Genomic DNA, 20748 nt, shown 5'->3' on the forward strand with positions numbered 1-20748 from the left:
ACTTCTCCAGCCCCACACTTTACAGACAGTAGAATCTCGCCCAGGTGCACAAACCCCAATAAAGCTCTATACTGCCTGATTTTGTGGTTGATTGGCATTTCTTCCTCAGCGGAGCCTAAGAAAACCTTTCAGTATCCAAGTGAGGGAACAGAAAAAATCTCTAGAAAAAGAGCTCAGAAAAATGGAGCAAACAATTTATCAGATACAGATTTCAAAGTAACGGTTATAAGGATGCTCAACAACATGAAAAAGAACACAGAGACCATAAAAAAAAAAAGACGAATCAAAAATGAAAAATACAATATTTAAAATGAAGAACACAATGGAAGGAAGAAACAATAAACTGGATGAGGCTGAGGTTTAAATTAGTGAATTGGAAGAAATAGTAGAAAAAAATCTAATCAAAGCAGCAAAAATAAAAAATAGAATTTTAAAAAAATGAGTATAGTTTAGGGGCCTTTGGAACAACATGAAGCATAACAACAGCTGCATCACAGTGGTACCAGAAGGAGGAGAGAGCAAGGAATCAAGAACCATTTGAAGCAATAATGACCCAAAACTTCTAGAACCAGGTAAAGAAAAATGACACACAAGTCATGGAAGCACAGAGAGTTCCAAAGATGAACCCAAAGAGGTCCACATCAGGACACATCATAAATAAAATGGCAAAGGTTGAAGACACAAAGAGAAACTTAAAAGCTTCAAGAGAAAGCTAGTTAGTTACCTGCAAGGGAGCTCCCATAAGGCTGTCTGCCGATTTCTCAATAAAAACATTTCAGGACAGAAGGGAATGGCAAGAAATATTCAAAGTAATAAGAAACAAGGACCTACAACCAAGATTACCCTAACCTGCAAAGCTGTCATTTAGAATTGAAGGGCAGATAAAGATCTTCCCAGACAAGAAAAACCTCAAGGAAGTTATCACCACCAAATTAGTATACATGAAATATTAAAGGTTCTTCCTTAAGAAGAAAAAAATCAAAACATCAAAAATATGGACAATATAATGGCAATAAATACACATCTATCAATAGTTGAATATAAAAAACAAAACAAACTATCAAGGAGGACTGAAACACTCATAGATACACAGAACATTTTGATGGTTGCAAGATGGGAGGGTCTTGGGGGGATGGGTGAAAAAGGTGAAGGGATTAGGAAGTACAAATTGGTTGTTACAAAATAGTTATGGGATGTAAAGTACAGCATAGGAAATATGGTCAATAATATTCTAATAACTGTGCATGGTGTTAGAAAGGCAAGAAATTTATTGAGATGATCACTTAGTAAGCTACATACTGTCTAAACACTGGGTATGCAACTGAAACTAATATAATACTGTATGTCAATAATAATTTAAGAATAAGTAATAATAAAAATACAATTAAAAAATTAAAAATATCATTCTAAAAAATAATGTAATAAAAAAATCTACCCTAAAAAAAAAACAGAAAGAAAAAGAAAACAAACCAAAATTTATGGGATGCAGCAAAGTGGTCCAAAGAGGGAAATTAATAGCATGTCAGGCCTATTTCAAGAAACAAGAAAAATCTCAAATAAACAGTCTAACTTTACACTTAAAGGAACTGAAAAGGAATAACAAAGCCCAAAGCTAGAAGGAACAAAATAATAAAGATCAGAGCAAAAATAAACAAAACAGAGTATTAAAAATAATATAAAAGATGAATGAAACCAAGAGCTGATTCTTTAAAAAGATAAACAAGATTGCCAAACCTTAACTATATTCATCAAGACTAAGAAAGAGAACTCAAATAAATAAAATCAGAAATGAGAGACTTCTAGTTAAGAAGGCAGCATAGGCTCACCTCCTTGCACAACCACTTCAAAATTACAAGTAAAATATAGAACAACCAACACACATAACCATCAGAAATTGAGTTGAATAAAGTCTGACTACTATGGAATTAAAGAAACCACATCCATCCAGACTGGTAGGAAGTGGGGAGAGGAGGAATAGGCTGGTCCCACACCCCTGTGTGGTAGATTAAAACTCAGGATGATTATCTTGGAAGCAAGGAGTCCCAGCCCTGCACCAGCCCAGAGTTCCAATGTCAAGAATATAAGCCTCCATAACTTCTGGCTACAAAAACCAGCAGGGATTGATAGTGGAAGAAATTTCTGGAGTCCCAACCAGTATTTCCTAAAGAACCTACAGAGAGACTGACTCAGACTCAATCCCTCCGAGTTCCAGCACTAGGGTAGCAGCTTGAAAGGCACCAGTGGCATACAAGGAGGAACAAAAGTGTCTGGCATCAAGGCAAGAGCTGAGGGACAGATATCTACTGGCCAGAAGGCAGGCAGAGGCCACTGTCCCTTTTCCAACCCCACTCCCACAGAGTCACAGCCAGCAGGCAGGTGCCATATCTGAGACTCCATCAACCTGGCTAACATTGTTTATCCTATCTGGGAGATCCCAAGACTCCATCCCATCCAACTTATGGGACCACCCCAGTGTCTTTCCCAAATGAATGGGTGATCTTAGCTCATGCTTTACAATTTCCTAAACCCTCTCACACAAGCAACAATTGGCCTCAGTGAGCTCCCAGCCCCTGTACCTCTTGCTAAGTGGCCCCAGGCCCTGAACTAGCAGCAGCCAGCCTAGATTCACAGCTTTGCTTTGCCTGAAAATCTCCAAGCCCAGCACAAGTAGCAGCCATCTCAGATTGCTTTATAGTTCATGCAGGATGGGCCCAGGTAGGACATAGGTGGGAGCTGACCTTGGCCTGCGTGACCCTGGAAACTTCAGAGCCTGCATGCCCACTGGACAGCTACAGACCACCACAGTGCCCCTGCACTACTGATTCTGTGCAGAAGGCAGAGGTCTGTGGTTAGTGGTTAAAGCCAATCTCTGCTGCTGACTGGCCTGGGTAATCTCTCCCACTGATCTGCCAACAGCAATCAAGGTTCAACAACAAAAGAAGGGTGTACTCAGCCCACATGAAGGGTGCACCTCAAGCACCCAGCTTGGTCGATAAGGGAGGCTGTGCCACTGAACCCTACAGGACACCTACTATATTAGGCCACACTACCAAGATAGGGCATATCTACCTAATACATAGAAAAAAACAAAGGGAGGCTGCCAAAATGAGGAGACAAAGAAACATAGCCCAAATGAAAGAACAGATCAAAACTATAGAAAAAGAACTAAACAAAATGGAGATAAGCAATCTATCAGATGCAGAGTTCAAAACACTGGTTATAAGGATGCTCAAGGAACTTAGTGAGAACTTCAACAGATAAAAATGACCCAGTCAGAAATAAAGAATATAGTAACTGAAATAAAGAACAATGTACAGGGAAACAATAGTAGAACAGATGAAGTCAAAATCAAATCAGTGATTTGGAACATAAGGAAGCAAACAATAACAAATCAGAACACCAAAAAGAAAAAAGAACCCCCCAAAAATGATTGTGTAAGCAGCCTCTGGGACAACTTCAGGAGGTCCAACATTCACATCGTAGGGGTTCCAGAAAGAGAAGAGAAAGAGCAAGAATTTGGAAACATATTTTAAAAAATAATGAAAGAATATTTCCTTAATTTGGTGAAGGAGAAAGACATGCACATCCAGGAAGCACAGAGAGTGAAACAAGATGGATACAAAGAGGCCCACACCAAGACACATCATAATTAAAGTGCCAAAGGCTAAAAATAGAGAATCTTAAATGCAGTACGAGAAAAAAAGTTAGTTATCTAAAGAGGAGTTCCCATAAGACTATATACTGATTTCTCAAAAGAAACTTTGCAGACTAAAAGGGATTGGCAATATTGAGCCATAAAAATCAGGAATCTACAGCCAAGATGGCTCTACCCAGCAAAGCTATCATTTAGAATCGATGGACAGATAACAAGCTTCCCAGATAAGAAAAAAACTAAAGGAACCAGTGACCAGAGGGGAAAGGGGAGAGAATTTCAGGGGAAAAAGGAGAAAGATTTACAGGAACTAGTATAAAGGACACATGGACAGCAACTAAGGAGGGTGGAAATGGGAGGGAGGTGGGGAGCACTAAGGGGGGTGGGCTGGGATGGGAGTAAAAGACAGAAAACTGTACTTGAACAACAATTAAATAAAAAAAGAAAAAACTAAAGGAGTTCATCATCACCAAACCATTATTATATGAAATGTGAAAGGGACTTTTTTAAGGAAAAGAAAATCAAAACTATGAACAATAAAATACCAATAACTACCTATCTAGTAACAATTAAATCTAAAAAACAAACTAAGCAAATAAGAAGTACAGAGGCAGAATCATGGATATGAAGAGCATTTGATGATTGCTGCCAGATGGGAGGGAGTCCAGGGAAATAAGTGAACAGATGAGGGGATTAAGAAGTACAAACAGGCAGTTACAGAATAGGCATGGGGATGTAAAGTATAGTATAGGAAACAGAGAAGCCGAAGAACATACACACATGACCCATGGACATGAAAAATGGTGTGGGGATCACTGCCTGATGGAATGGGATGTGCTAATGGAAGAGAGCAAAGAGGAAAAAATTGGGACAACTGTAAAAGCATAATAAATAAAATATAATTAAAAAATAAAAATACATATGCCCTGCCTGGTGTAGCTCAGTGGATTGAGCATGGACCTCTAAACCAAAGAATTGTAGTTCGATTCCCAGTCAGGGCACATGCTTGGGTTGCAGGCCAGTTCCCAGCAGGGTATGCACAAAAGGCAGCCATACATTGATATCTCTCTCCATCTCTCCTTCCCTTCCCTTTAAAGATAAATAAATAAAATCTTTAAAAAAATAAAAATAAAATTTAAAATAATGGAAAAAGTGAAAGGGAGGAGGTAAAGTTGACACTAAAGAAATACACAAGACTGTAACAAAAATATTATGAATAATTATATGCCAACAAATTGGACAACCTGGACAAATGAAACATATGATCATCCCAAACTATATCAGGAAGAATCAAAGAATATGGATAGACATATCACAACTAATGAAATTGAAGTAGTAATCAAAAAGTCCCGACAAACAAAATTCCTGGGCCAGAAAGCTTTATAGGTGAATTTTACCAAACATCAAAGAAGAACTAACACCTATCCTTCTCAGACTATTCCAAGTAATTCTAGAGGGAAGGCTGCCAATCTCATTTTACATGGCCAGCAAGTTTCTAATTCCAAAACCAGATAAACACACTAGAAAAAAATAAAACTATAAGCCAATATCCCTGATGAACATAGATGCTAAAATCTTCAACAAACCTGATCCAGCAATATTTTAAAATATATTTTATTAATTATGCTATTACAGTTTTTCTATTCCCCCCTTCATTCCCCTCCACCCTGCACACCCCTCCCCCACCATTCTCCCCCCTTTAGTTTATGACCATGTGTCTCAAGTTCTTTAGATTCTGTATTTCCCATACTATTCATGCCCTCCCCCCTATTTTCTACCTACCATCTATGCTACTTATTCTTTGCACCTTCTCCCCCCTTCTCCTTCTCCCACTCCCCTGTTGCTAACTCCATGTGATCTTCATTTTTATGGTTCTGCTCCTGATCTAGCTGTCCTCTTAGTTTGCTTTTGTTTTAGGTGTGGTTCTTAATAACTGTGAGTTTGCTGTCCTTTCACTGTTCATCTTTTTTACCTTCTTTTTCTTAGGTAAGTCCCTTTAACATTTCATATAATAAGAGCTTAGTGATGATGAACTCCTTGAATTTGATCTTATCTGAGAAGCACTTTATCTGCCCTTCCATTCTAAATGAAAACTTTGCTGGATAGAGCAATCTTGGTTGTAGGTCTTTGGATTTCATGACTTGGAATACTTCTTTCCAAGGAATACTTCTTTCTTTGCCTGTAAGGTCTCTTTTGAGAAATCAGCTGACAGTCTGATGGGGACTCCTTTGTAGGTGACTGTCCCCTTATCTCTTGCTGCTTCTAGGATTCTCTCCTTCATTTTAATCTTGGCTAATGTAATGATGATGTGCCCTGGTGTGTTCCTTCTTGAGCCCAACTTCTTTGGGACTTTCTGAGCTTCCTGGATTTCCTGGAAGTCTATTGCCTTTGCCCAATTGGGGAAGTTCTTTATTATTTGTTCAAATAAGTTTTCTACTCGTGGCTGTTCCTCTTCCCCTTCTGGTACCCCTATAATTCAGATGTTGGAGTGTTTAAAGATGTCCTGAAGGTTCCTAAGCCTCTCCTCACTTTTTTGAATTCTTGTTTCTTCATCCTTTTCTGTTTGGTCATTTTTTTCCTCCTTCTGGTCCACTCCTTTGATCTGAGTCCCATTTTCCTTTCCATTACTACTGGTTTCCTTTGCATTACCATTCATTTCAATTAGTTTAGCCTTCATATGTTCCTCTAATTTGTGACTAAAATCAACCAGTTCTGTGAGCATCCTGATCACCATTGTTTTGAACTGTGCATCTGAAAGTTTGGCTATTTCTTCATGGCTTAGATTTATGGGCTCTGGGGCTCTGGGGCTCTGAGCTGTTTTTGAGCCATGTTTTGATCTGTTCGTGCCCGTTATGTATGAGGAGTGGAACCTTAGGTGTTCACCAGAGTGGGGCCACCCAGCTCACTGGTTTGTGATGCTGTATGTGGGGGCGGGGTCAGAGAGGGACAATGGTGGTTCCCTCTGCCGATTCCTGCCAATGGGGCCTGCATGGTCCATCTCACTGCTAGCTCTTTCACTGGTTTATCTGCGCGAGAATGTATGACCGAGATCAGTCCTCAGTGGGTCTGCCTGCTTCTCCACACCTGGGATCCGCCCACAGCTGCTGGAGCACCTGGGTTGTGCGCTCCGGTTGGTCTGTTGAATCTTTCCTGTCCGACCCTGCTCTGCTGCTGGCTCTGCCCCTCTTACTGGTTTGGCTGAAGGGTTTGTAGTTGTCAGACTTCTGTGTAGTTCAATTTTCTGTGGTTTAGCTGCATTTTTGTTGCTAAAACTTTGTTGTTTTTAAATTTGATTGTGTGAGAAGGCGCAGTGCTTCCACCTAAGCCTCCATCTTGGCGGAAGTTCTCTGATCCAGCAATATTTTAAAAAGATCATACGCCATGATCAAGTGGGATTTATTCTAGGGATGCAAAGTTCATACAAAATAGGCAAATCCAAAAACATAATATCCCACACAAACAAAATAAACGATAAAATCCACATGATCGTATCAACAGATGTAGAAAAAGCATTTGAAAACAATCCAGCACCCATTTATAATAAAAACTCTCCTTCACTTTAAATGTTACATTATGACTCACTCCCTCAACTGCAAAATAGAGATAATACCAGTATTTGCTTCATGAGGTTATTGTGAGGATTAAATGAGTTAATAGATGTAAACCTGATTGTAGGAACTAAGAATGTTAGCTGTTATTATTTGAACTATATGGCTTTCTCTGGGGAAAATTATTTGTTCTGATGTTATGAGAATTCAAAGATCTATGAAGTTCTTAGGATATATCCTAGCATTCTGAGTTTCTTCATTTCCATTGTTTTTCTTTACTTTATTATCTATATTTAATCAGCGCTTGAACAGGTTCTTGCAATATAATAAACTTTAATTTAAAATCCCAGGTGAAATTCTTTTTTAAAGATTTATATAAAAGATATATATCTTAGCACTGGCTTGTGTGGCTCAATAGATTCAGTGCCAGCCTGCAGACTGAAAGGTCACCAGTTCAATTCACATGCCTGGGTTTTGGGCCGGGTCCCCAGTTAGGGGACATGCAAGAGGCAACTGATCTATGTCTCACACATCCATGTTCCTCTCTCTTTCTACTTTCTCCTCTCTCTAATTGAGTGAATTATAATTTGAGTGAATTATAAATAAATAAATAAATAAATAAAATCTTTTTAAAAAGATATATATCTTATGTTGATTAAATAATATTAAAATGAGATGATTTGTGACAGGAAGTCAAGAGACTGTAACCAGTATTTGTCTAAAGATCGAGTTCTATACAAGACACTATTAAAGTGTCTCAGAGAATTTAAACTTGACTTTGGCGATTATACTTCTCATGTGATGGAACACCCTACACTTTTCCAAATATCTTGAAGAACCTGAATGCTGCAAACCTTGTTTTTATGGCATCTTATCTGAAAACAGGGCAAATTATCAAACAGGTGTTTCCATAAACTCAAATTTAGAATGTTCCTGGGCCCTGAGAATTCATTCCCTTGTGACGGGAAGAAATTGGACATGTTTCAAATCCCTATTCAAAAGCTAAGTTGAATTAAGAAATGGCAGCAAGAAACATGGTGACATGGCAAACATATCAGCAGGATTTATCAGAAACTATATTTGTGAGAAAAACAGCAGTTTAACTTCCAAATAATCCAAAACAAGTGAAATATTCATAAATGTGACCTTAAGTCAACCAATCTGGCTACATTAAAATGAAGATTACTACAAATTTTGAGAGGGTCTATACTCAGGTCAATTCACACAGATCCAAAAGTTAAACAAACATATGAACAGTCTGCCCTGTAACAGTCACAAACCTCTCCACCCCATTTTCCCCACCCAAAATTATTCTTAGGTAAGCCAGTTCTTTCTGCTTTTAATCAAAACAAATGATTCTTGAAGAAAACAGCTACACTATGAGTTTTCATATAAACCAATGTTTTCAGTTTATTTTTAGCTTTTTCAATAATTTCCCTCAAATAAGCAATGTCATTAAAGTGTGTTTGTCAATGTCCATGGGACTTTGTCAGCCATGTTGTACTTCATGTAAGATTCAGAAAATAAATGTCTTATGTTGCTCCAGGAAAATTCAATAGATTCACCCTTCTGTTATTAAGGCAATAGTCATTTCGTTATTATTAAGGCAACAGGAATTTCTAAACAAATTATTTTAAGAATATGTTTTGATTATCCTCAGTTTTGACCTTCTTTTGCCTTTACACTTAGCTGAATCCAGAATACAGAAAGTTAAGAGATACACACAATTTTATACTGTTTTTCTTATAAATAATAAAAATAAATAAGTAAAATAAAGAAAAAAAGATGAGGAAAATGGCATTAGTCCCATGGTATCTGGTATTTTCATATCAGCTACATGTTTGTTGGGCTAAGAGAGCCAAATATTAGAAATCCAAATGTCGAAAAGTAGGCATATTGAGCCCTATAAATATTTAAGATAATTCCCATTTTCCTAAATGTAATTCCCATTTTCCTAAATTGTTATGAGATCAGATCACAAATACTATATATATTATGAAAAGAAATATTTCAGGTCTAGTAGTACACATTCAGTAAATGCTAGTGGAACTGTATTAATAATATTCAAAAGCTCAGTCTTTTCCAGGTAATAACTTAGTATAAATGAAATTGGGAATGAATTCCTGATTTCCATGATTTCCTTTATTTCATTTATAAGTAAAATCCCCTGATTTCTATAATTATTATTATCGACTATATTTTTATAAAGAGCTTATTCAAGGCATTCACAAAGAGAGATAGCAAAATTATAATGACAATAAGAGCATGAGGTCTTTATTGCATTAAGGAATAACATAAATTATTTAAATTGGGTAGAGAAGTAATTTTAATGAAAACAAAAATGTATTCACAATAAAGAATGGCCTCAAATGAGGCAGCTTTCTGTTTTCAGTCTGTTAATTTTCTATAATATCTTATATCATTCAAAGGCTACAGTAATCAGACAAGAGTGCATTTAATCTTTGAGGTCTTCACAGCAGATGCAAAATGATGGCAATTATCCACAACTGCTTTTGTGATGATGACTGAGTGATCAAGACTACTCATTAGCGTAATATGCCACAATCATTAGAGTAGATGGTTGAAGTAATGGTTCATTTTGCTCAGATACCTTTCTGTTTCTTTCACAAAGTAGATGAGTTTACAAAGTTCCAGACAATTTTGTCACCTCAGTGTGCCATCTCTTACACTTGTACCATTTAGGATAAAGTTAAATGTGTACCTAGAGTTGCCTATTGCCACTCATGGGTAGCTGGCAAAGGGTCTATAAAAGAGCATTGAAATCAACATCAGAAATAAAATATATACACAATTCTATTTGATACTTATCCCGTGGCTTGACTGTAATATGGACTGAGTTATTCTAGAGAGGAATTAAAAACATCTAACCTAGCTCTTTAGTTTCTTCCTCTTAATTCTTCAAGACTCAGGACATCAAGAAGCAAAAGACTTCCTCCAGTCTGAGTCAAGAATCCCACCTCTGTTCTCCATAGCACTGGATGTTTCCCTCATACAGTCAAAAACTCTGTCTCTATCAGTAGACACAAGAGTTCCATAAGGTCCTGTACAAGGCTAGGTTCATATTAAGGACTTAGGAAATGTTTACTGAGCTGATTACAAGAGCAAAAATATAATAGAAAATTATATTCTTCTTTCTTTTATGAGTGGAGAAAGCACAGGCCTTGTATGTGCTCGTTCATTCATTCATTGAGTTTCTATGATATAACAAACACTGCAAAGTGCTAGAGGTATGGTAATGAAACAGTTTAAAAATTATAGTACAATTTGATCAATGTTGCTAAAGATAAAAAGTTAAGAGTCAGTGAATGTGAGAGATGGTGTACAATCCTATCACAGAAAGCTTCCTAGAAGATAACACTTGAGTTGGGTTGTGAAAGTTGAACAAACATGGGAGACAGGTAGACACGGAGACAGTCTTCCAGGCAGAGGATCTTCAAAAAACATAGCATGTTCAAGAAATGTAAAGGAAAGAGATTGGATTGTGACAGAAACCAAGGCTGGCAAAAATAAGTTAGAAGCAGCTTATGCTGTGAGAAGGAATCTGGGCTTTATCTTCAGTGTAGTAAGAACTGGTGAAGCCTGTTAAGCAGAGGAGCAATGCTATCAGCTCTAGTTAGACTTAAGATTCTGTAATTAGCATGAAAAGGAATGGATACATTCAATAATAGTTTGAGAAACTAGGGAAAAGGAGGCTGAAGACTCAAGTTGGGAACATTGATCTAAATGACCATTAGCTAAATCAAATGAAAGAAAAAGTAAATTAAACAAGATAAATATTCCTTTCCCTGGAATGCTTATATACTAGTTCTCTGTAAAGGTTGTCATCTCCTCAGGGAAAAAAACAGATTTTTACCTAAAGTCAAACATTTAAATAACATTCTTACTGTCATATGGTTATAATAATTTAGTAAGAGTAAGGAAACACTGCTGCAAACTGAAGGACTTTCCATACCTGAGACACTTTGCCTGTTGGAATCTGAGTCCCCATTGCTGGAGTTAGAATTGTTGGAGGAGTTGTTGTCAACACCTCCCAGAAGGGGGCGCAAGTGGCTTACTGAGACTTGTTCAATGAATGATGTTCCATACTTGCGAAAATACCACCACTCAAATATCTAGAATAGAAAAATAATAAGTGTGATTATGATCCCTGTTACTATTTATGATTTTTGTACACATGTCCATAAAATATGTTGCATTTACTAATTATATCTACCTTAAACACTTAATTAAACCATTTTATGCCAAAAAGTTGTTTATTTTAAAAATTGCAGTGTTTATAAAAATTAAAACACCAATTACACTTTAAACTCTTAATGTTGCTTCTCCATTTAATATTGGTTTTGAAGAAAAATATATAGCTACAACCATGGATTAAAGAACACTGTAAGAGTTGCTCAATATTCTTTTCTTCAAAATTTACATATCATTCTAATAACAAAATTATCATAGATGAAACAGAACTCCAGAAATATATACAAAGAAGCCACTTTCAGAAGCATGACTTATAAATATTCCAATTCTTGGCACCTTAGTTTCTGATAAAATTATACCTCCATAATATTAAGACACAAAAGTTGTTATATTAAAAAACTATCTCTTTACAAAATGCTGACTTTACAAAAAGAATGAAAGGCATCCCATTTCATCTATGTATAGCACCCAGCTACTAAGAAATTCAGCAATGTCCCACCTGCTAAGAAGTACTTTATAAACATAAGCACCTGTTGTCTACCACTGGTATTTCTTAGTTCACAAGCTCACTAATTGTTATGTAGTATAGGTTGCAAAGGAGAACAGAAATAACTTTCATTAATAAAAGGAAAGAAGCAATGATACCCACATGGCTAGACTAAAATCAGGACTTCCTAAGCCTGGAAAGGGCAGATGACCTCTCTCAACCACCCTTCTTACCTGGCTCCTCTGCCTCTCCAGTGATGGCTTTACTACCATTGTTCAGAGTTGCTCTCTCCCACTTCTCTTTCTCCCTGTCTGATTTGGAATATGTTTCTTAAGCAGTCACTAATCATTATAAAGAAGAAATTAAAAAAAATACTCATATCCCAGTCTCATGGCAATATGATAATAGAGAATGTGAAATTAATATAGAATTAACTACCTTTATCTATATTTATTAACAAGATGTTGATATCTATTCTAGAATGGTCTTTGGGCTATTATTTTTTAATTGATGTCTTCTGGAGTTTCTGGCCAAGATAGGTAGATACACTTTGCCACCCCACACAAATAAAAGAAAGACAACAATTTTAGAAACAAAAAAATAACCAAAACTGTATGGAAGCCTGACAACCATGGAGTTAAGGAAGAAACATTCATCCAGACCCATAAGAGAGGCAAGTATGAGCAGCTGGGATGGAGAGGACTGGTGGCAAGGTGATGGCTGGAGGAGTGGGAGGTCCCACATTTGGGTGTGGATAAACCAGGAGGAACAACTGGGGAGCAAGACTGACCATGCCACCTGTGGTTCCAGCTCAGGGAAATAAAGCTTCACAACTTCTAACTGAAAAAAACCTATGGGAGTTGAGGTGGCAGGACAAAATTCCACTCTCATAGGACAGTTTATTGGAAAAACCCACAGGGTTCTAGAATACCCACCCACCCAGGAATCAGCACCAGAAGGGCCCAATATGTCTGTAGATAGTGGAGGAAGTGATGGAAAGCTGGCTGAGAGGTGAACAAGCAATATTGTTCCCTCTTGGACCCTTCCCCCACATACAGCACCATAATGTAGCCATGTGGTTGCTCCACCCTGGCAAATACCTAGGGTTTTGCCCCTTACTATATAACAGGCCCACCAAGACAAAAAAATGGCCAAGATGAAACAACAGATCAAAGCTCCAGAAAAAACAGAACTAAGTGATGAAGAGATAGCCAACCTATCAGATGTAGAGTTCAAAACACTGGTAATCAGGATGCTCACAGAAATGGTTGAGTATGGTCACAAAATAGAGGGAAAAGGGAAGGCTATGAAAAGTGAAATAAAAGAAATGTACAGGGAACCAAGTGAAGGGAAGGAAACCTGGACTCAGATAAATGATTTGAAACAGAAGGAAGAAATAAACATTCACCCAGAACAGAATGAAGAACAAGAGTTCAACAAAATGAGGACAACTTTAAGTGTTCCAATATCTGAATCATAGGGGTGCCAGAAGGAGAAGAGGAGCAGCAAGAAGAAACTGAAAACTTATTTGAAAACATAATGAAGAAGAACTTCCCCAATCTGGCAAAGAAAATAGACTTCCAAGAAGTCCAGGAAGCTCAGAGAGTACCAAAGAAGTTGGACCTAAGGAGGAACACACCAAGGCACATCATAATTATATTACCCAAGATTAAATATAAGGAGAGAATCTTAAAAGCAGCAAGAGAAAAGAAGACACTTACCTATAAAGGAATTCCCATAAGACTATCAGCTGATTTCTCAAAAGAAACCTTGCAGGCAAGAAGGGGCTGGGAAGAAGTATTCCAAGTCATTGAAAGGCAAGGACCTACATCCAAGATTCCTCTATCCAGCAAAGCTATCATTTAGGATGGAAGGGCAGATAAAGTGTTTCCCAGATAAGGTCAACTTAAAAAATTTCATCATCACCAAGCCCTTACTGTATGAAATATTAAAGAAACTTATCTAAGAAAAAGATAAAAAATACAAACAGTAATATGGCAACAAACTCACAGCTATTAACAATGGAACCTTAAAAAACAAAACCAAAAACAAACTAAGCAAACAACTAGAATAACTAGAATAGGAACAGATTCACAGAAACAGAGATCACATGGAGGGTTATCAGCAGGGAAGTGGAGGGGGGAGAATGGGGGAAAAGTTACAGAATAAGAAGCATAAATGGCAGGTACAAAATAGACAGGGGGAGATTAAGCATAGTATGGAAAATGGAGTAGCCAAAGAACTTATATATATGACCCATGGACATGAACTAAGGTGGAGGAATGATGGTGGAAGGAGGGGTACAGGGCAGAGGTGGATAAAGGGGAGGAAAAAAAGACAACTGTAATAGAAAAATCAATAAAATATATATTTTTAAAATATTGATCTCTCTTTTGCTCTACCAAATATTTATTTTAAAAGGACAGAAAGAATATTTATGAATGACCAAAAGAAAATGTCAATTAGACCAAATGTTTCCAAACCTTTAACAGGACAACTTGATTTAATTCTAAAGAACTATTCCTTCTGACCATATGAATTTCCATATGTTAAGACTTCAAGTTCAAGTAATTTCACTGGGTAGATGGAAAAATATGATATGGAATTAAAAAAAAAACAGGACTAGTCTATAACAGTTGAAATGTTAGGAATAAGAGGTTTTGCTTAAAGAGTGAAGAAAGTTTAAGAACAGTAAATTTACAAACCATGGATCCAGAAAAGAAGTTGTTACCTTAGATGAGTTAATCTAACTGAACATCAGTTTCCTGAACTCTAAAGTGGACATCATATTTATTATTTATCATAAGTTATATTTACTATTAAAAATACATATATTTCCCTGCCCAGTGTGGCTCAGTTGGGTGAAGCTCTGCCCCATAAACCAAGTTTGCAGGTTCAGTTCCCAGTCAGGGTACATGCCTATGTTGTGGGTCCAGTTCTCTGTCAGGGTGTGTACAAGAAGCAACAAATGAATGTTTCTTTCTCACATTGATGTTTTTCTGCCTTTCTCTCTCCCTCCCTTCTCTCCTCTCTAAAATCAATAAGCATGTCCTCGGATGAGAAGAAGAAAAAAAAACATTTATTATTAAGGGTCCTCCATTTTCACAGCCATTGTCTCAATTCCCATATAAAAGACCTAGTTCAGTGCTTTCTGCATAGATGGTTCTCAAAAGTAACAGCAATGATGTCACTGCTTGCAGTGATGATGCACCTCTCATAAGCAGCATACATCACATACTGCTATAACATACCTCTTTTTTGCTAGTCTACAAGTTGGGGTAGCACAGCGTCTTGTCTTGCTACTGTTGTTGGCTGAACACCCTGGAATTCAATGTGGAAAAGGGTATTGCTCACCATTCAGTATTAACAACCTAAAAAAAACCCTGAAGAGATTCATGGTTTTGCCTTTAGAAGAGAATAAAGACTCCAAAGGACTGAGAACATTGATCACAGAACTTCAGGTAGCTCTCAGTCACCTGTGGGGGGGAGCTTTCCTTGCTCTACTTCCTATATTCTGCTGTTTGGGCACCTGCCAGGCCTTAGTCCATTCATTTAGTCCCACAACACTAAATACTGCACAGCTGGCATGAGTTGCAGACCACAGATGTAGCCCCTGCCACTATTAGTCCATGCCACAGACCCACAATGCCTCCCACAAGTTGCTCCTAGCATGGTCTGTACCCATCACAAGAAAACAACTTGTGACAATTCAGATTTTTCAGTTACTCCAGCAGAATCTCAGAATGTTCAGTATTAAAAGGGACTTTAAAGAACCATGTGCAGTCTCCATTAAGAGATAAGGAATAAGTTCTATACATGAAGGTACAGTGCCCTGACCAAAGTCACATAATTAATCAAGTAGTTGTTTAGTCTAAAGCCCCAGATCTGTGCCACTATTCTTACCAGGACCCTATAATAAGGTATCTTTTTATAACTCTCTTGATCATTTAAACAAACACAGATAGATATAGCCTATCATTTCTTTTTTCAAATCTTCACTTGGATGTGTCCTCTGAGGTTTCTTAGCTGTCAAAATCAATCCAGAAGTAGCCTATCAAATGAGACCAGATAATTCATTCTAAGATGTAAATGACTCATATTAACAGGATATTTACCCTGTAATAGGAGACAAAACTTCCACAGAGTATTTCTAAAGTAGGAATAATGGACCTCAGTAAAGACTGGGTTATTTTCGCAGCCTTTTCAGGACTGTCTTGTCATAGCAAAAGATGGCTGCTTACCCATCACTGTTTTTGTTTATACTAGTGCCCCCAACACCCTAGAAGAGGGGCTCCAATATATAGTGAATAAATAACCACTGAAAGGAAGAAAGAAAGGACTTGAAGCCATCTCAAACCAAGTCTTCTAATTTGGGGTCTTAGCATGACAATCTGCCCCTTATCTTAAACATGACAGGCTTTGGGCCAGCATATCACAGTATTTTGGAAGAGCTGCACTGATCCAAATGGGCAGATGGTGTTACCTAATATGCACATATTTGTTGTCACTCTGAATTTTTCTCCATGGTGCATAACCAAAAATGTAAACTACAAAGCTCTCATAAACAAATTTAGATTTTAAAATTAGTTTTTGGACATGCTAATAGCTAACTGGGCTTGCCATAGTAGAACAAAACAGATTTTTTCTAATCATCACCAGAGGATATGTCTATTCATTTCAGAGAGAGAGGAAAGGGGAGGGAGGGAGGAAGGAAGGGAGGGAGAGAGAGAGACATCAATATGAGAAACAAAAATCATGGGCCTCCCATATACACGCTGACCAGGGATCAAACCCACAACCTAAGTACATGCCTTGACCAGAAATTGAATCTGCAACCTTTTGGAGTGAGTACAGGAAGACACTCCAACCAACTGAGCCACCTGGCCAGGGCCAAAACAATTTTTAACCTGAAAATAATATAATTAAAACATGAATTTACTCAATTCATAGTCTTAAAAATGTAATCTTTCTATTATTTTTTCCTACTCATGTTCTACCCCAAGAATTATACAGATCAAACAGGATGAAAACTAAAAAGCATCAATTGGATTTAACATTTAGGAAGCCAACAGTGGCCCTACCATCTAGCTGAAAGGTAAAAATTCTAATACAGTTCATGATAGCTGAGTTGTATGATTTTGGTTGGTTCTTTTAATTCTCTGTGGCTCAGTTATCTAATACGTAAAATAAGGTCAGAGTAAGCACTCATTTAATGTTGGATAGATGGGTGGATCAATGGAAGAAGGGATGGATGGATGCACGGATGGATGATGAGGACTGGCCTGGTGATTTAATGGGATAGAATTTAAAAAAACATTAGGACCAATGAAAAGGTTATGTTCATTTTGTTCGTTATAAAAAAGGAGCCTATATAGATTTGTGGAACAGGAAAGAAGCTAGTGGAAAGAGAGAAACTGAAGATGCAAAAGTACAAATAACCAAGAGACAAGATGCCAAAAGCCCATGAAACATACCCTGCCTTGAAAAGTAACCTACCACTTTTTGCTTTCAGCCAGAAAAAATGGGGAAAAATAAGTGAATAGAGGAATACATTCTTTCTTGGAAAGTAGGGTGTGATATGAGCTTTTTTACATTAAGAAGTCAACGAAAGGATAAAAAGTGGCACTAATCTCAGTAGATTTCAAATAAGGTTTATCCTCTGAGTAAGGGATGTAGAAATGGAATTGGGAATGTGAGTATGTAAGAAGTGGTTTTGGGAAAAGTGGTTTGGATCTATACCTTGGAGTACAGAAGAGCCATAAGCAAAACCCAGGACCCAGATCATATTTAAAACAAACACCCACTTGTCAAAGTTTCAGTTAACAATGCCTTGTGACTGCCTCCATTACTATTGACAGAAGAAGAGAGGATAACTAAGGATTACTGGGATTGGGGATTGGAGGTGGAGATACAGGTTGGCAGCTGGCCTAAGGTGCAAATTTGTCTCATCTTCAACCATAGGGAAAGAGCAAGAATCTGACAAAGGGATAATAGGCAAGGCTTTTCCATCTGTGTTCCACACCTAAAAGCTAAATCTTTCCTAAAGATGCATATATACTTCCTAATCAATAAGCTCTCCTCTTCTTGAATTATGTGTTCTATGTATAAGCCTTGTCTCCATGAATCAGGGGACTTCTCTATTCCCTATATCACATTTAAAAAAATACTCCAAGATTCCCACATAGCAGCACCTTAGTAATTTCACAGCAATTCCATTAAATCAATGGGAAATAAAAGATGTCACAGTCTTTAATTGGCTAAGTGCTTCCTGAAGATTAAAGTAAATGATGACAACACAATGAGGTAGACACAGTGACAGTGGATATTAAAGAGGAAATAGGAAACTTTGTAGCAGTCTACTCCTATGGAAAAACAGCCAAATTGACAACTGCTCTAAATATTCAGAAATATATCTGGTAGCAAATGGTGTTTTGGCAAGAGGGAATATTCTGGGCTTAAATGAGATCAAATAAGGCAGTTGCTATGATTCATAAATAGTAAGATCCTTAAACTTTTTAGCATCTTGTTAGAATTTTCAAGTATATTCCTTTTGCCATACTCACCTACATTCTCAAAATCCCTCCTAATCCCTCATAACAAACTTTTTTTTTAGTCTTGGACTCTGTCTCTTTTGTTAGGAATACTGAAGAGTTAAAGAGGGAGTCTTGATCTCCTGCTTCTTTGATCTCCACAGATACCTCTTCAGTCACCTATTTCCCTAAAAAGTTAAGGCAGCTGTGTGAAGATCAGGTATTCATGCTCTTCCACCCTCTTTCCCAGGCACCTATTGCCTTTAAAAAAGAGAGAGAAGACAAAGAACTGAGGTTCTCTTCTAGGTTAACAGCAGTGATCCATCCCAACTTAGTGCCTGTATACCCACAGGATGAAATTTTCCTTTGTAGCATCACCAACTGTGGCTAAGATAGAAAGACCACTCTCCTGGAATGAAATTATGTAGACCACAAATAATTGGGAGAAGCCAGACTGTGCCATGTGTCCCAAATCCTGTCAGCTTATATTTGTGGTCTGCAGTGGTGCTCAGAATCCATCATGTTAAATAAGCTCCCCAGACCTCCCCCAGTGACAGTGCTGGCAAAAGCCAGGCATGGTGCATATCTTGGTTCTTTTTGCACACACCCAGGCCCAGCAGAAGAAACCACAAGCTGTGGATCACTGATAGTTCCAAACAGTTGCCCAGGGCCAGTCACAGGCAGCATCTGACATAGAACTGTACAAAAGTCTTTGTAAATCTACCTAATACACAGAAACAAATGCAAAGAGGCAGCCTAAATGTGAAGACAGAGCAACAGGTCCCAAATGAAAGAGGAAGGGAATTCTCCAAAAGAAGAGCTAAATGAAATAGAGCCAAGCAACATATCAGATACCAAGTTTACAGTTATAATTTTAAGGGTTCTCAACAGCATAAAAAAAGACATAGAATCCATAAAAAAGAATCATTCATAAATGAAGAATGCAGTATCTGAAATAAATAATACACTGGAAGAAATACACAGTAGCTTTGATTGAAGCAGAGGATTAAATCAGCGATTTGAAAGACAAAGTTGAATAAAACACCTGAGTAGAACAGCAAAAAGAAAAAAAATTTAAATGAGGATAGTTTAAAGGACCTCAGGGACAATGTGAAGCGTAACAACATCTGCATCATGGAACTACCAGAAGGAGAGGAAGAGAGAAGAAGGGATCAAGAACTTTTTGAAGAAATAATGACCAGACTTTCAGCCAAGATGGAGGCATAGGTAGACACACTGTGCCTCCTCCCACAACCAAAAAAGGGACAACAACAAAAATTTAAAAACAAAAGACAACCAGAACTGATGGAAAAATCAAACTGTATAAAGTCCAACAACCAAGGAGTTAAAGAAGAAAAAGAAGAAACATTCATCCAGACCTGTAGGAGGGGCGGGGATGGGCAACCAAGTGGAAAGGACTCACAGCAATGTGGCAGCTGGAGGACAGGCAAGGCAGCAGCTGGCAGACCAAATGAGGCAGTGGCTTGTGGACTGGGTTGTCCCACATTCATGTGCAGATAAACTGGGAGAAACAACTGGGGTGCGAGACAGACTGCACAACCCAGGGCTCCAGCACTGAGAAATAAAGCCTCAAACCTCTGACTGAAAACACCGGTGGGGCTTGAGGTGGCAGCAGGAGAAACTCCAAGCCTCACAGAAGAGTTTGTTGGGGAGACCCAGAGGGTCCAAGAACATACACAAAACCCACCCACATGGGAATCAGCACCAGAAGGGCCCAATTTGCTTGTGGGTAGTGGGGGACGTAACTGAAAACCATCAGAGAGTGGAGCAAGTGACATTGTTCCCTCTCAGACCCCTCCCCCACGTGCAGAACCACAACGCAGCCACATGGGTTGCCCCACCCTGGTGAACACTTAAGGCTCCACCTCTTACTATGTAAAAGGTGAGTGGAAACAAAAAAGAAAAATTGGCCAAAATGGAAGAACAGGTCAATGCTTCAGAAAAAACATAAGTAAGCAACTAAGAGATAGCCAACTTATCAGATGCACAATTCAAAACACTAGTTATCAGGATGCTCTAGGAACTCACTGGGTACTTTAATAGCATAAAAAAGACCCAGGCAGCAATGAAAGTTGCATTATGTGAAATAAAGAAAAATCTATAGGAAACCAGTAGTGACAGGAAGGAAACCAGGACTCAGATCAAGGGTTTGGAGCAGAAAGAAGAAAGAAACATTCAGCAAGAATAGAATGAAGAAACAAGATTTCAAAAAATGAGCAGAGGCTTAGGAATCTGCAGAACATCTTTAAATGTTCCAACATCCGAATCATAGGGGTGCCAGAAGCACAAGAGGAAAAC

General features: G+C 37.9%; 1 protein-coding gene across 9 annotated transcripts in view; it reads right to left on the reverse strand.

The window, feature by feature from the left end:
• The window catches only part of ST7 (suppression of tumorigenicity 7), a 307476-nt gene that overhangs the window by 132398 nt on the left and 154330 nt on the right, over nucleotides 1-20748 (reverse strand). For all 9 annotated transcript variants that reach the window (XM_053662963.1, XM_053662965.1, XM_053662969.1 and 6 more), the window contains one exon: nucleotides 11174-11333. In XM_053662963.1, coding sequence (XP_053518938.1) covers nucleotides 11174-11333 — 160 coding nt within the window. The remainder of the gene's footprint in view (nucleotides 1-11173; nucleotides 11334-20748) is intronic.

Source organism: Artibeus jamaicensis, unplaced genomic scaffold (genome assembly GCF_021234435.1).
Source record: "Artibeus jamaicensis isolate MK-2021 breed Jamaican fruit bat unplaced genomic scaffold, CSHL_Jam_final contig_311, whole genome shotgun sequence".
Classification (NCBI taxonomy): Eukaryota; Metazoa; Chordata; class Mammalia; order Chiroptera; family Phyllostomidae; genus Artibeus; species Artibeus jamaicensis.